At 33.7% G+C, this 16,865-nt stretch overlaps 2 protein-coding genes across 2 annotated transcripts; one reads left to right on the top strand and one right to left on the bottom strand.

The window, feature by feature from the left end:
• Positions 1-4,344: 4,344 nt before the first annotated feature.
• Positions 4,345-8,444, top strand: LOC143615153 (uncharacterized). Its single transcript, XM_077088360.1, has 2 exons — positions 4,345-4,952; positions 8,109-8,444. The coding sequence occupies exons 1-2, from the start codon at positions 4,349-4,351 to the stop codon at positions 8,441-8,443; spliced, it is 939 nt and encodes a 312-aa protein (XP_076944475.1). The 5' UTR covers positions 4,345-4,348; the 3' UTR covers position 8,444.
• Positions 8,445-8,909: 465 nt separating this feature from the next.
• Positions 8,910-13,595, bottom strand: LOC143615148 (peptidyl serine alpha-galactosyltransferase-like). Its single transcript, XM_077088358.1, has 8 exons — positions 13,111-13,595; positions 11,983-12,153; positions 11,650-11,893; positions 11,359-11,559; positions 10,753-11,228; positions 10,257-10,421; positions 9,848-10,091; positions 8,910-9,642 (listed from the first exon to the last, which is right to left on the bottom strand). Exons 1-8 carry the CDS (start codon positions 13,392-13,394, stop codon positions 8,980-8,982), a joined length of 2,448 nt encoding a protein of 815 aa, XP_076944473.1. The 5' UTR covers positions 13,395-13,595; the 3' UTR covers positions 8,910-8,979.
• Positions 13,596-16,865: the final 3,270 nt, after the last annotated feature.

The raw sequence follows: 16,865 nt of genomic DNA, 5'->3' as shown, positions 1-16,865 counted from the left end.
GCTATATGAATTAGCAAGAATATAAAGAGATGATCACCTTTTGAAAGTAAGAAGACTTTGATAATTCTTTCCATACAAATAAGAAGAAAGAAAACATAATCGTTATGGTCTTAATGAATCTTTGCCATCACTACATTCTTCTTTGAGTCCTATGACCACAATATCTCGTTTAGAGCAAGAGCAATGGCTCAGTAGAAGAACGACCAGGTAGTTGGTCTTTGTCGTTCCTCACCATTGGCGAGGTTCGGTTTTTAGTTCATAATTCATGACAATTAACGACTAAAAGTCTACATAAGAAAATGGCAGGAGCAGTGGCGGACCCAGGATTTTTTGCCAATGAGGTCCCATATTTTCGGTGTTCAAATTTTTCGGGTCGGTCGTTGTTCAGGTCGGGTCGAGGCGAAGAACATAATAAAAAACAATATCATAATAAAACTTTCTTTTCAATCATCACTACCTGAATGGGTCAAAATGGGTCGGGTTGACACATAAACACTTTGTTTTCCCTTTCTTAAACATTTTTGAGATAGAACCTAGATCCACCCTTTCATAAGCATGTGTTGAAAACCATTAACTTAAACTAGTGAAAAATAAAACTGATATTTTAAAGTGTTTGAATGTTTCTAAAGAAAACCATGCATAAAGTTGAAAACAATGATATGTATTTTAGAGGTGTTTGAATGTTTCCAAAGTTATCATTGCAACATTAGCAATCAAATGATTGATTAACACTAAAAATTAACACAAAAAACCAAAAACTGAGCCTTGTAAGACTTGAACCCATGACCTTTCAAAGATAAAACAAGGGACTTTCCACCAGACCACATCAACATTAATAGTATGGGTTCCAAGTATTAAATCTTATGGGGTCCTTAAAAAATTTAATATACCGCTTCTAATAAATTTTTAAAAAACATTGGTGTCCCGGGACCCCGATCCACACTATGTGGGTCCGCCCCTGGGCAGGAGATAGGGCAAGACAATTTGGGAAAATATTTATGTTTTAAGGTTATAAGAAAAAAAAGGTCTTAGATTTAAAAATTATTTCAACAAGAAATATTTAAACATGTTTATTTACATATTTCATAAAATTAAAAGTTCAATTATCAATATCAAAAAAATAAAAATGTTTCCCCTGTTTTTTGGGGTGTTTGGGATTGCTTATTTTTGTCGATTTAAGTTTATTAACTTTTTGAAAAATAATAAGTTGTTTAAGATTGTTTTTTTTGTGTGAGTGGTGAAATTAATAAATCATACATTTTGACTTATAGGGCATGTTTGGCTAAGCTTTTTATTTTTGCCTTTTGCTTTTTGGAGGGGCGAAATGTCCAAAATACCCTTCCAAAATTTTTGGAAGGGTATTTTGGACATTTCGCCCCTCCAAAAAGCAAAAGGCAAAAATAAAAAGCTTAGCCAAACATGCCCATAGTGTGTTAAGAAAAGGAGTGTTTATCTTTTACATATTCTTTTAGGTTGCTCAATTATCATAATGGATAACTAGATTAGTAACTCGTGCAATACACATACTGAATAAAAAATATAACATCAATAAAAAGATGTTTATATACGTGGTATAATTTATGAATGATGATTACTCTGTAGAATAGTAACCAAATTTTAAAACTGTTCCAATTAGGTCACTTATAAAATATTTGGTTTAATCAGTTCACTAAAGTTTCTTTGTGTTCTAATTCTATATATGTTACATGGATAGCAGGTTATGTAGGTTATTTGTTATTTTTAAGTAGTTTGACATTGCAAAATATTTTTTTTAAAATTGACAAAATTAAAAATTGAGGAAAAAAATTTGAAAAAACTAAAAAAAAACAAATTGCAATTTTTCAGCTTTTTATCCAGATTTTATTTTTTTTGCAATTTTTCGCAATTTATAAATTATTTTTCTCAGTTTTTAAAAAAATATTTTGCAATGTCAAATTATTTAGAAATAAAAAAACCTATATAACATGCTATTTAGATCAAATACATATGATTAGAGCACAAAATAAAACTTTAATGACCTGATTTGAACAAAACATGTTACGAGAAAGCTGATTGAAACAGTTTCAAAACTTAATTAATATTCTATAGAGTAATTCCCTGTATCCCTTTATGAATGTATATCTTCATATATCAAATTAAATATTATGTTATATATAAATATGAAAAAAAAATACAAAAAATATTCATAAACCTTCAAAAATCTTATTGTACATAACATATGTGGTTATCCCATATTAATTATTCTTTGGTATGAAATGATAACTTTAGTTTTAATATGGTAAAATAAATCAAGAGTCAAGCCAAGTTTAACTAAATTTTCACATAAGGCAAATTCTAGGTATTTAGATGTACACACGCTCAAAAATAGACTTTTAATAGTTTATGTATATGTTAGTTGTTTAACGCACATCAAAACGATCTTTATAATAAAAATATTTTGAAATAAAGTATTTAAAAAATTAGTTTAAAGGACGTAATAAATAAATAAAAATTAAATGTTTTTTTAGAGTTTTTTCCCAAACTAGTGTTGATGGAAAAACTATTTACTATTTTAGTGTTGCTTAAAAAGTATTTACTAAACTAGTGTTTTTTATTTATTTGGTTTTCATGTTTTACTTTTAAATTAACACGTTAGTCTTTTTAGTTTTTCCTATTTAGTTCATAGATTTGTATCGTATGCTTTATATATTTTTATTCGATTAATCAAATATACTCTTTATTATTTTTTTTTCTCAATCAATCTTTTTTTACCAACGCAGATATGAATATTTTGGTTTCAATTCTTTTATTATTAATTTTTTTCATAGTTTTTTTAATATATTTATTTTACGAATGTGGGTTTTAGTATAGTTCTAGTACCGTAACGAGTATAACTGTAACCGACTAAGTTCACGTTGAACATCGCAACAATGTTTGGTTTTACCAACGTATGGGTTTTATCGATTTTTGTTGTTTTTTAAACAAGTTCATTTTACGAACTTATTTTTTGGGTTTTGTTATGGTACCGTAACGATCCTAACAAATTATATCAACCAAAATTGCGTCGAATAGTCACCGCAACACTTGGGTTTTACCAACGCTCGGGTTTTACCAATTTTTGTTGTTTTGTATTTTTTTCAATTTGATAATTTAGTTTTTGGTTTAGTTCCGATACCATAACGAAGCTAACATATACTAACCGAATTAATGTCAACTCTTGTATTTTACCAATGCCGAGGTTTACTTATTTTTTGTTTTAAATATGTTATAAAAATACGGTAAAACCCAGACGTTGATAGAACCCAAACACTATGGAGACTGTGACACAAATTCAGTAGAATTTGTTAGATCCGTTAAGATACCGGATAAATTCAAAAATATTTTTTTTTTGAAATAACGATATTGATTGATCGGATAAAAAGTCATAACCAAGTAAAAAAAAACAAAAAAAGTTGAGTGACAAAAAAACGAAAAATAAAAGAAACCAAATTTGTAAAATGACTATCTGAAAAGAATGAATAAAAGAGAAAAAAAAAACTAAATAAAAAAGATTCATAACTAAATTAGTTAGAAAAAAGATGAGTGAAAAAAATATAAAAAGACAATACTGAAAATAAAAGAAAATTGATAATTAATTAACTTAATACAAAAAATTGCATGCTTGTTAATGTAAAAGTAAGAGGTCAATGGAAAATAAATGGAAAACATTACTTTGACAAATAGTTTTTAGGGAACACTAAAATGGTAAATAGTTTTTCCATCAACACTAGTTTGGGAAAAAACTATGTTTTTTTATTTCTAGAAATCACATTAATCGAGAGTTAATGAAAATTTAATTTAGAAATTTTAAAAATAATGATAAATACAGCAAATTAATTTAATAAATTTAAATAAAGTTTAATATTGAGAATAACTTATGTGTCATCATACGTGAACACTTTAGAAAATGCCATGTATTGCAGTTTTTTTTAATATAATGGTAAGATCTATACCGGCTATTTTACATATGGGGTGATGAAATTCGTATCATATCCAGAACAAACTAATAGAACGTTGTTCAAAACCGAAATAAAAACATTGATGTATGTCCTTGGTTAAAACTTAAAAATAAATATAACATGCGTCATCCAGCGGGTCACTACATCCAGCGGGTCACTAGAATACAACTAATATATGGAAGATTCTACACCCGTCCAGATAAAATGGCCGCTGCGAAGATTCAAAACAAGATCCAGAATATTGTAGAACATACATACTCTTCCTTCCTTGCATAACTAACTTCTCGTATAAATAAACATCAAACCCCCAAATCAATTCATAACATCGAAAATTTATTTACAATTACAAATCTATCATTTCAAGGTAAACGATGATGAACGGTCCATTTTTCAGAAACTATTCGTCCCAACAACCGTCACACTCTTCCCGATCCGTTCCAGTTCAGCAAACGCAACAAAAACCGTCACCGAAAGTCATTTCCGTACCGGTCCACTTCGTTTCATCCGATCAGCCACCAACGACAATATCGATGTTGAAGGATTCAGCTGCGATTAAGATCCAGAAAGTGTTTAGAGGATTTGCGGTGAGGAAGAGCGTGAAGAAGATCGATTCAATCAGACACGAGGTTACCGAAATCGAAAGACGGATTAATAATATCGAAGTTGTTAATTTAATTCGTGGAGATGCCAGGGAACGGTTGAGAGTGAATGAAACACTGATGGCACTGCTTTTTAAACTGGACTCCATTCGCGGTGTTGATTCCGGAGTTAGGGATTTGAGGAAAGCTGTTACCAAGAAAGCAATTGCGTTACAGGAGAAGGTGGACTCAATTGCAATTGCTAAGCCTGATCACCAAACCCTAGATTCACATTCACCTGATATTGACAATGTGTCTACAAGTACATCAGATCAAGTCATCACAAAAGCTACTAATTCTGTTGATGAGATTGTTAATCATTTGGAAGCCGTTGATCGTGTAGAGGCTGCGGGTGTGAATTCGAGTGAATTTGATGATGTGCACAAGCAGAGTTATGGGAAGGAGAATAGAGAGATTTTGGGGAGTTTGATGGATGATAATGAGCAGATGATGAGACTGATGAAACAGATATCTGAGAGGAATGAGATGCAGACGCGGATAATTAACGATTTGAGCAGGAGAGTGGAGCAGCTGGAGAAGGCTGAGAAACTAAGAAAGAAGAGAGCGCGTGTTCCTTCTAGGAGGAGGATGAGGGATAAAGAGAGTTTCTGCATTTGAATAATGTGATTGTTTTGTATCTGATCTTGTGTATTTGGTTTCTTGTATGTTGTTTTTGTGGATGAATAAAATGCATTCCTTTTTTCAAGTTACATGAATATCTGTTGAGTTTTGAATTTTAAAGTATGCTAACTACACTTAACTATATAACTGGTTTAATACATCGCCAAGTAATTAAAAACGAGGACTGTATAAATAGAAATTTGAGGTAATACAACTGAATCCAGGAGTGGGTTAAAACAAGAGTTTTTTCTTACTTCTATCACTAAAAGAACACAATGCTCGGTTTGTTTCTTAGAGGACGGAGGGGGTGAATTTTTATTATTTATTTATTTATATATATATAATTGGGGAGGGGGGCCCCTTCTACCCGCCAGCATGTGGGGTGGGTTGAGGTCGTAACTTTGTGGGTTTGCACACGGCCGGCCATAAGATGTGACTGGGTAGTTGACGGTAACATGTCCGACACTCTGCTAGGCCCGATTATTTTTTTTTAATTATATGTATTTTTATTAAAACAATATGTATATTTAGTGTTTATACTAAATTACATAACAACTATCTTTGTCTAGTGTCGAAGGGTATTACTCCTAACCCAAAAGTTATAGGCCAAAAGTTATAGGCTGTACTCTCATTTAAGGCATGTTTAATCATATTTTTATACAAAAGTTTTTTACACAACTCAATTATAACCAAGTAAACCTATATAAAAATTGAATTGTTTAAACCTGACAAAAAACTCTTTTTACTTAAGGCATAAAAAAAATTCCGTCTTCGGCCCAAATTTTTGTTTTTGTTTTTTTTCGCTTTATTGGGTTGGTTGGCAAGTTACAGAATCTGATAAAGAAAGAAAATGAGATGCGTTAAATTGGGCTCAAGTAACAGCAACCCCTCCTACTTCTAGTAGGGTTGTGGATTGAATTGGGTTCAAGTTAAATGATCAATGTAATTGGAATGTGGTGAGTTCAAAGTGGGTCGGGTTAGGAGTACCCCCTCCACCCTATTATCGAAGTGTTTCGATATATAAAGGCATCTAGCCAGAAATTTTGATAAAAAGTATTTTTACTTATATTTACATTTGATATTTTTGGTTATGAGAGCATTAAAAAAAATCAAAACAAACCGGAAGCAATTTCACTCGTGGACACATTTATTTTATAGAAAACAAAAAAACATGAAATTCAATTATTCAAATGGTTGGTAACTTAATGTCGCTATTCAAATGGTTAATATGAAATGATATGCTAACACGAAACAAAGTGTTGAGAAACAAAATAGACAATTAATGTCATTGTAAGTTTAATTGCTTAGATATTGATGTGGATATTATTTCAGTATAAGAGTTTAGTAATTGTATAAATAAGGTTAACACAAAATTACATAAAAATATGACGTCTTTGAGTCTACGTGATTCTATTCTCTAGCTTTTAAGCATATCAAAGCTATTCATGTTAAGGGAGTTGTATACATACGATTATAGGTTTGATTGCTTTGCTATGCCTAACTTCAATGATAGCGCTGGCATTGCTAGAATAACGATGAAAACAAGGAAGCATCTATTTTATCCTTTAGTCCTTTGATTATTGAAAGTATCATTGATTTTACACAGGGTATATTTGTATCCATAAATCTTAACGGTGGAAAGATGTTTTTTCAAGCTTGTAAGGTGCTTATGTAATTGAACCCGGGAGGATTTTTTGAACGGTTATATAATTTGTTACGGAAAAGATGGGCATGCTAATGTTACTAATAAATATGAAATTAAAGTTTTTTTTTCCAAAGGCAAAAACATATAAATGATGACTCAAGTAGGGGTGTAAATAAGTCGAGCCCGAGCTTAACAAGGCTCAAGTTCAGCTCGTTTTAACTTAAGAAAGCTTGATTCATGCTTTTCTTCTAGTGCCGTGTTTGGCTCATGATTTGTAATATACCTGATTACCCAATAACATTGACCCATTTACTTGATTATATACCTAATGTACCCGACATAACTTTTTCTATATTGACCCATTTACTTGATTATATACCTAATATACCTATTACTTGATTATATTGACATAACATTGACCCATTTACTTGATTATATACCTAATATACCTATGATTGTTCTCATGTAACATGCATACCGTACGTCATGGTTAAGAGAAGATTCTACATCCGTCCAGATTGCCAAACTATCAAAAAGCATCTAGAATGTTGTACAACATACTCTTCCTTCCCTCCATCCTTGCATAAAACATCAAACCCCCCAAATCAATTCAAAACATCAAATTTTTATATATCAAATTCCGTAAAAACATTAAATCATTTCATTGTGAGTGAAGGTTAACCAATGATGAACAATCCGTTTCGTTTTATAGAAGCTATTCGACCCAACAACCATCACGATCCGTTCCGGTTCAGCAAACGCAACAAAAACCGTCACCGAAAGTCATTTCCGTACCGGTCCACTTCGTTTCATCCGATCAACCACCAACGACAATATCGATGTTGAAGGATTCAGCTGCAATTAAGTTCCAGAAACTGTTCAGAGGGTTTGCGGTGAGGAAGAGTGTGAAGAAGATCGGTTCAATCAGACACGAGGTTACCGAAATCGAACGACGGATTAATAATAATATGGAAGTTGTTAATTTAATTCGTGGAGATGCCAAGGAACGGTTGAGAGTGAACGAGACACTGATGGCATTGCTTTTTAAACTCGATTCGATTCGCGGCGTTGATTCAGGAGTTAGGGATTTGAGGAAAGCTGTTACCAAGAAAGCAATTGCGTTACAGGAGAAGGTGGATTCAGTTGCTTGTAATGATCATAATGATATTGACAATGTGTGTACGGATACGTCGGATCAAGTTACAAAAGGTTCTGATTCTGTGGAAGACGTTGATCGTGTAGAGGCTGCGGGTGTAATTGGTGAAGTGGAAGCAATAGAAACCGGTCCGGCTGTTAATTCGAGTGAATTTGGGGCGAAAGATGATTATGTGCAGACGCAGAATAATGGGAAGGAAAAAAGAGAAATTTTGGGGAGTTTGATGGATGATAACGAGAAGATAATGAAATTGATGACGGAGATATCTGAAAGGAACGAGATGCAGACGCGGATGATTAACGCGTTAAGTAGGAGAGTGGCGCAGTTGGAGAAGGCTGAGAAGAAAAGAAAGAAGAAAGCTAATGTTCCTTTAAGAAGGAGAGATAAACATAGTTTATGTATTTGAGTTTCAGAAGAAGCTTTATGAATAATAATATTATGATTGTTTTGTTTCAGATGTAATGTTGTTGGTGTTTGTACATATTTGGTTTTCTGTTTGCTGGTTCAATTTGTTTTACTGTTTGAGACTGGATTATATAAAGACACATTGTTTTCTTTGATATTTACATAAATATCTTCAGTTTTGAACACTTATGTTTGGATCATGAAAATGAGATTGGATGTAGTGTAGTATAACTGAAACTGTATACATAGAATCAGTTTCACCATATTATTCAAACACTAGATAGAACTTGAATACATGAGTTTTATAACTTGATAATCATATAACATCAAATGTAAATTATAACTGAAAAAAAAAACATTCACTCTACTTATGTGTTTTGCCTCTCATAATCATAACTTCAACCAAAATCTACATTCTCCGGACTTAAGACCGGATGTAACCTAAACATTACAACAAAATTACACATTTTTTCAAGATTTCAGGATTTCTTCAAGGGTATATGCTAAAACTAAAGATCAATCATTCTCCTACAAGTTTCACGCCACGTCAGCACTGTGAGCGGTCCTATCATGCTCATTCGCGTCCGAAAACCCTGAATGTGATGATCTTCTTCTGTTCTTCAAACCTTTACTTCTTTTCTTCTGACCTTTACGCCCTCTAAGTATCGCCATCATCACCAACCCAACACCCAAAACCGAAGACCCCCATAAAAATACCATCCAAAATCTAAAGTCAAGAAATGTTTGGTTGGATTCTGCAGTAAAATCCACTACAGATGAAGATGTGTTACTTGTCGCATCATAAATTTCATCAACTTGGTCAAACTTCCTAGATACGCTCTCGTCATCTGCATTGACCACTTCAGGGTCTGGTGGGCCCAGGGAATTCAGGTCACCACATTTCCTCTTATGATGCAACATAAGAGCTTCATTCAGGATTTTTCCACATTCTATGCTTAGTAAGTCGCGTTGAAGAGTATCTACACTTGTTTGGTCAGCTTCTGACGGGTCAGGCGGGTCAGGAAACTTGGCCCAGCAGTTGTTGACCACATCAATGGTTCTCCAGTTTGCTTTGTCAAAGCTCCAGTTACCAACCTTGAACTCTAACCCATAATGGAAAACCCGATAGTTAACACCAGGTTGAGGAGGATACCCGGGGTATATTAATATCTCGTGGCTTATAACATGATGCAACTTCAGCTGCACAAAGAGTTCAGAAAAGTTAGAAATTAGAACTGGAAATTTTGCCCCGTTTATGTTAACGGGTCAGTTAAAGGGCTATAATGCCAAAATGTATAAGTGCACGAGAATTGGATTCACATGGAATCATTCATTAATCATCAACAAGATAAGAACAAGTAGATGAATTTGCTTGTTATAATTGATAATCAGTGAAGAAAATTACCTCTGCTGCACCAAAAGAATAACCATACATTTCACTAATCCAACCAGATTCATAGATATCTCCGGTTATATTTTTCCCATAATGAGCAGTGTCAGCTCTCACTTCCTCTGTTTTATGCAACCATAAGATAGCAAACTTTCTGAGATCATCAATGTGCATTACGATCACACCACCAACTTTGTCACATGCTTCAGGATGGCTAGTATGGAGTTTTGCCAACTCATTATCACATCCAATAAGGTAGCTGGCAGATATTTTAAACAAAAATTAAATTTTAAAAATCAGAATTTTAATTGAAAGATCATCCAATATTTGTTCCATCATGATCATCCTATCCTATTGTCAAATTTGAAGTATCGTGCACAAAGAAAAAGGTATGGGAAACGGATACAAATATAAGATGTCTTACTCATAGGGGGTTGAAACCGGTTTGCCACGTGCTGCTTTGAACTCCCATGGTGTAATCGGTCCCCTCATTATCATATCAGCATCAAGAATTACTATATATTCTGCATCAGTTTGGACGTGATTAAGCCAATGAAGCACTGCAGCAGGTTTATTTATAGCCGGATACCTAAAAATATATGCATAAACAACAGATTACAGTCTACTCAAAAGAGGTGGCAAATTGTTGTGTTAGACGGGTTGGGTAACGGGTTAAACTAGTTATTGTTTTCTAAAACATGTTGGGTATTAAATATAACAAATGTAACAAATGTCGAAAGAGTTCTATGGCTTTCGCTTAATTCACACATGATTAAAACTCAATGAAAAAGACGACTTTAGTTTTAAAAAGACAAGTCTTTTATTTCCATGATTGCAACGGAACTTGTAAATAACGGGTCCTTTTTTGTCAACACGTCCTAAAATAACAATGTGAACAAGTTTAAAGCACTAATATTTACCAATCGCCTGTTAATGGATGCCTGCTCATAGACGGGACATAATGCGTGGGAGCCAAGTCATGACCTTTATATTGTTTTAAATCTTCTTCCGTACAACTTAAAAGCCTTGTAATATTTCCCGGTTGTCCACTTAGCTTAAAACTGTGCATCAAACCAACTGTTTGCCAATCAAAATAGGGGGTACATTCTGTGGAGAAAAGCGTGTGGATCTTTGTATCTGGTTTTGCAGTTTCGTCAACAACGGGTTCTTCATGGTGTATTTCCATTATTTGCAGACTCTGAGGTGTCAAACCTTTTGGTCCAGTCATCTCATTAAAGTTTTTGCTTTTCAAGAAGCTCAAATATTTTGACCATTTTGGCTTGGGGCATCCAAAAGCTGCATGTTGTAGCAAGAGACCTTGATTTAGTGTATTTATACACTCTAAATTTAACAAAAGTCCCCTCAGTTTGTATTCATCAGGCTCCATTGCTCTCAACTGCACCACATATTATTAACAGTAAGCACATATATTTGCATTATAGGTTGCAAAACAGGCAAGTTAGCTAACAGGTCAAGTGGGAAAATTTTAAGCTATTTTGTTACAAATCAAGTTCACAATTTATTACCTCACGAGGATAAGGTGGTTCAGGAAAAAGCCGCCCACAATCATAAACAATACCATCTTCATGGTGTTCTAATTTACTAAAAGACCAGTTTCCAACAGAAAATGGTAATCCATAATGCATAAGTATAGGTTCAACGCCCTCTCGTGGAATATATCCCGGGTAGATCATTAGGTTATCATTAATTTTGTGTCGTAGTCCAACCTGATAATAAAGAATTTAACTTAGCATTAGCTAGGAACTTATAATAAATAGAGAAAATGCTGATATTTATAATGAGTTATATTAACTTACCTCTGCTGCACCGAATGAGTACCCGTACATCTCACTGATCCACCCCTTGCCATAAATATCACCGGTTATATTTGTGGCCCAATGGGCTGTGTCTTCTCTTACTTTCTCTGTTTTAGAAAGCCACATTGGTGCTAAGGCCCGAAGATCATCTATATGCATGGCTAAAAGCCCACCGACTTTATCACATAGTTCAGGTCTTTTAGTGTGCAATTTGGCAAGGATGTTATCGCATCCTACCAAGTACCTAATCGACAAAAAAAATATTGTAAACATAAAAACTTCCGCTAAGAACAACTAAAAAACAAAAATCAAGATAATGAAATCGTTTTAAACCCGTAATATGCAGCAACAGGTCTGCCTTTCTCTGCACCAATCTTCCATGGTAAAATTGGGCCTCGGATAATCATATCTGCATCTAGTATAACAACCCAATCAACATTCTGTGCATCTTTGCTATGTTTGAGCCAGTGGACAACCCCTGCAGGTTTGTTAATTGCAGGGTACCTGCATTAAATAAACAGATACTTATATTTTAAAACCTTACTGCAAGAACACTGAATCCTATAACATTATTAACATTTTGTTAATTCACGTGCTATTCAAGATATATAATATTATATGCATAATCGCAAACGAGGATTTTAATAACTCTTCCATGCTTTTCTTAATGGGCTGTTTGCATTGTGTATTGAAACTGATTATTTGATTATTGTGTTTACGAGTTGCAGATAAGCAGTTTCTGATCATTACTATACAATGTTAATATGTTATATAATCACTTTCAAAACACAATTAAAAAAAACCTAAAACACCCAAATCCAAATAAACAATAAAACTAACAAAGCTACCTTCATCTCATTTTTCAAACCCGATGATCACAATACCACATGCAAGTATATTCATGATTGTAAAAATCGTGCCTAGGCGCCAATTAATCACTACTTGGTACCCCTCCAAGTCCAACGAATCACCAATTAATCGCTATTTTATAGCCAAAATTGAAAATTTATGTATAAGACTAGTCAAAATTGAAAATTTATGTGTATATTTCAAAAATTACGTAAAAAATTCCAATCCAATTAAAACCCGATGATCACAATACCACATGCAAGTATATTCATGATTGTAAAAATCGTGTCTAGGTGCCAATTAATCACTACTTGGTACCCCTCCAAGTCCAACGAATCACCAATTAATCGCTATTTTATAGCCAAAATTGAAAATTTATGTATAAGACTAGTCAAAATTGAAAATTTATGTGTATATTTCAAAAATTACGTAAAAAATTCCAATCCAATTAATCCCTGTTAATCCTGATTAATCGCTAGTCAGAACGCCACCGGCCACCTAGCACCTAGCAAGTTCTACAACACTGAGTATATTTAAACAAATATTTGAACAAAATTGCAATAAATTCATAAATAAATAAAAAATAAAATTAAAAAAACACACTAAACTTACCAGTCACCAGTTCTAGGGTGTCTACTCATGGAAGGCACTTCAAAAGTGGGAGCCAAATTCATTCCTCTATACTTCTTCTTCTCCTCATCCGTACAGCTCAGCAGCCGGGTAATCGGCCCGGGTTGACCCGCTTTCCGGAAGCTATGAACAAGCCCAACCGTCTGCCAGTCAAAGTAATTCTGGCATTCAACTGAAAACAATGTGTGGATCCTGTACGGAGCTTCCTGACCCGACCCGACATTGATCAAACTCAATAGTAATATCACCAGTACTGTTACGGCCATTATTGATATTGAAATTGATCATACGGTGATTAGAGATCTGAATTGCATGACTTTTACAAAGTCAAAGGATGAGTTTGTGTTTGAATTGAAAATTGGCGTGTGTGATTTGGGTTTCAACTGCTGTTGTATCATTGATGTGAGATAACATGGAGTGATTATTATTATTATTATTGTTATTATTAATTAATTATTAAGATTTGTGACAAAAGACGCGGAGAGTTGGCTCAATTAAAAGTCAAAGGGAAAGATGATGAAGACATTGATTTGTTAATTATAGAGGAAGAAATGAAAGAAGCACATGTCACATGATGTGTTACTGTTTTGGAACACGGCACGGCCCGGGTCAAGGTATTTGTCCCGTTTTTTGACAACCGAGCCAGATTTTTCGGCTGGGAGTCGGCCTGGATTCGTTGAACCGGAAAAAGGCTTTTTTAATTGAATAAAAATGATGTGGTGCCAAGAATCGAACCCGGATGCATGACCGAGATTAAGTATTGTTGATTACTTCACTAACCAACCAACCAAACTAATTTTATGTTAGTATGAAAGAAATATAAATGCTATATATTTAAATCAACCTTTGACCCGGTAAGGCGTCCGGGCCAGGTATGAAAATATTGGTTAAAACTAGTGCGTTGCTGCAATGACGTGAGGGTAACTCGGTTAGTATCAGTTTGATTTATGACACTACCGGTTCAATTCTTTTGTATATGTAGAGTGAAAGAAAACCCGCCCGTAGCGGTTTCAATGCGGTAGATAAATTGGTTGGTCTGGCTTCGATGCCATATTAAAAACTTAAGTTACAATACTAAAAACTTATTGAATTGTTTGTGTAACTTAATAGAACTTGATGGTCACCGTACCAAAATGTGATAGTTAACATATATAAATTGGTGCCAAAGAAAACATAATATAATATAATAGTGGGCAGCCCAGATTTTGACCGGTCGGGTCGGATATTGGTCCAATAACCCACCTAGATTTTGTTTGAATAAAAGGCAAAGTTGCAAACCCAAGGATTCAAATCGAGAACCCCCTAAGCTGTAAACATGGTGCCCAACTCCAACCAACATACCAAAAGATCAAACATTCAAACCTCAGTCATTTTGCTTTATAAGCAGAGTGTCCTACCAAATGGTATAAGCGTCAAATTGGTTTTAATAGAAAACAAATTTAACTTATTTTAAAACGAAATTGGAAAACTAAGTTGACACGGAATTCAAAATTCCGTCTTCAGTATGTAATATCTAAACATACTATTAAAGCAAGGATCAATTACCACATGTCACTATTCTAGGGTGTCCACATGGGATGCCACCTCATTGTCATGTCATCCATTTCCTTTCATAATCATGGCAACTCATCCACTAACCTATATTTAAACCATAACATTTCTTAATTATTTACCCTAATTAACTTTTTCTCTCTTTTTATAGTTTAGCCGGATCTCCTTTCTCCTATTCATATATTCCGACGAATATGGATGTAGATTTGTATTAATTTTCCGGTAAGTATATATTTTATAATAAACTTCCGATCTTGATCTATCAATTTCCGGCAACATTAAATTTTTTCCGGTTATTGTTTCCTCTAACCTTTTTATCTTTATTCTCATTGTTAACTGATTTATTAAAATCAGTTTAGGTTGTAAATCATAAACGCCGATGAAGGTTATATGTGGACGTATTATTTTTTTCCGGTAAGATTTTCCGTTGAGTTTTTCCGGCTATGTGTTATACCTTTAACAATGGTTTCTTTTAATTATTTCAGGTTATCTACCCGATTTATTTGCTCAAGTTTTCTTTTTAGTTTGTTAATCAAATCCTTATATTCCATTTTTTCGTTTTTCCGGTTAGGTTTTCTGGATGTTTGTTTTACCTATAACAATGGTTGCATAATATCAACATTAATATTCCACTTTATAATTTCAGGTGAGTGTCACGGCTTATACAATCTATTTTCCGGTGACACCTTTAATTTTCCTGTTTCCGGTAACATCTTTTATTTTTTCCGGTTATTAGTTATAATTAAAATAATCCATAACATCAATATTAATATTCGTTTTTATTATTTCAGGTAATTGTCCGACTCATATAATCTAATTTCACGGATTGATCATGAGTTTATAATATGTATAGATTTTAATTTTAATATTGATGTATATTTCATTTTTGAATATTCATGTATATTCATTTTAAATTTTGTTACATAAAAGAAAATATTATTGTATATTATAGATCCGAGATTAGTTGATCTGTATTTTTTTCCGGCGTGTGTTAATCTATTGTCCCAAAATTTATTATTAGTTTGACTTTCATTATTTTTTAAATAGCGTAATTAACATGAATATTGTAATTTATATACTTTAATTATCCCATTATGTAAGGCCCCGAACCCGGTAGCCTTACTTTAGCGTCGGATTTACTCATAAACACAGTTCTTACAAATCAGAGTTCATTAAAACTTTCGCGGAATATAAAAACTTCTATGAAACGTTATAGCAATCCAAAACTTGCTTTAATTAAACATTCTTGTCCTTCAAAATAAACGTCAATTACATTAAAACATCTTGAGTCTTCAGATGCCAGTCTCCTATTCGCCCACCATGTGCCAGCTCAAGCTAGCTGTCTCATTCTACTCACCTGCGTGCATACTAAAAGTCAGCTACGCTGAGTGAGTTCTAGTTAATCAAGCAACTTATCATACAACCACTACATACAATATATACGTATCCGAAGACACATAGTCCACAGTCTAACATGCCACTGCTTAACCACTTAATTACCCCTATAGCTTAGCCTCTTAATTACCCCTACAGCTTAGCCACTTATGCCACTTTATGCCACTTGATGCCACTTTAATAACGAATATCGTTATGCCACCTTGCCACTTTAATAACGAAGTCACGTATAGGCTTACCCTACCACGTACTATCGTCATGCCACTAACACTCTTACTAGACTCTGCCACTTCTATCACAATCTACCCCTACTTGTCTACAGCACACTTTATATCAATACAATATTTACATAATAAGCAAGTCACATCATAGAATACATACACACTAACAATCACTTGACAATCACTATCCTTGGCGATACGTGCAATATCCGAAGATCGTTCACGTACCGACAAGCATTACATAATAGCTACTTGTATAACATCTATACACTTACCACTTAAGGTAAGTGTATTCACACTTTCACATCTAACCTGCTTACCTTACCACTTAGCCTCTTATTTACACCTACCACCTTGCCACTTTGCCACTTTAATAACGTATAGCGTTATGCCACTTTGCCACTTTGCACTTTAATAACGTATACGTTATGCCACTTTGCCACTTTAATAACGTATAACGTTATGCCACTTTGCCACTTTAATAACGTAAAACGTTATGCCACTTTGCCACTTTAATAACGTAAAACGTTATGCCACTTTGCCACTTTAATAACGTAAAACGTTATGCCA

The sequence above is a fragment of the Bidens hawaiensis genome, unplaced genomic scaffold, assembly GCF_021521415.1.
Source record: "Bidens hawaiensis isolate Kalapana, Puna unplaced genomic scaffold, B.hawaiensis_p1.1 tig00041920_1, whole genome shotgun sequence".
Lineage (NCBI taxonomy): Eukaryota > Viridiplantae > Streptophyta > Magnoliopsida > Asterales > Asteraceae > Bidens > Bidens hawaiensis.
The sequence above is the reverse complement of the archived record's forward strand: the minus strand, read 5'-3'. Positions and strand labels throughout refer to the sequence as shown.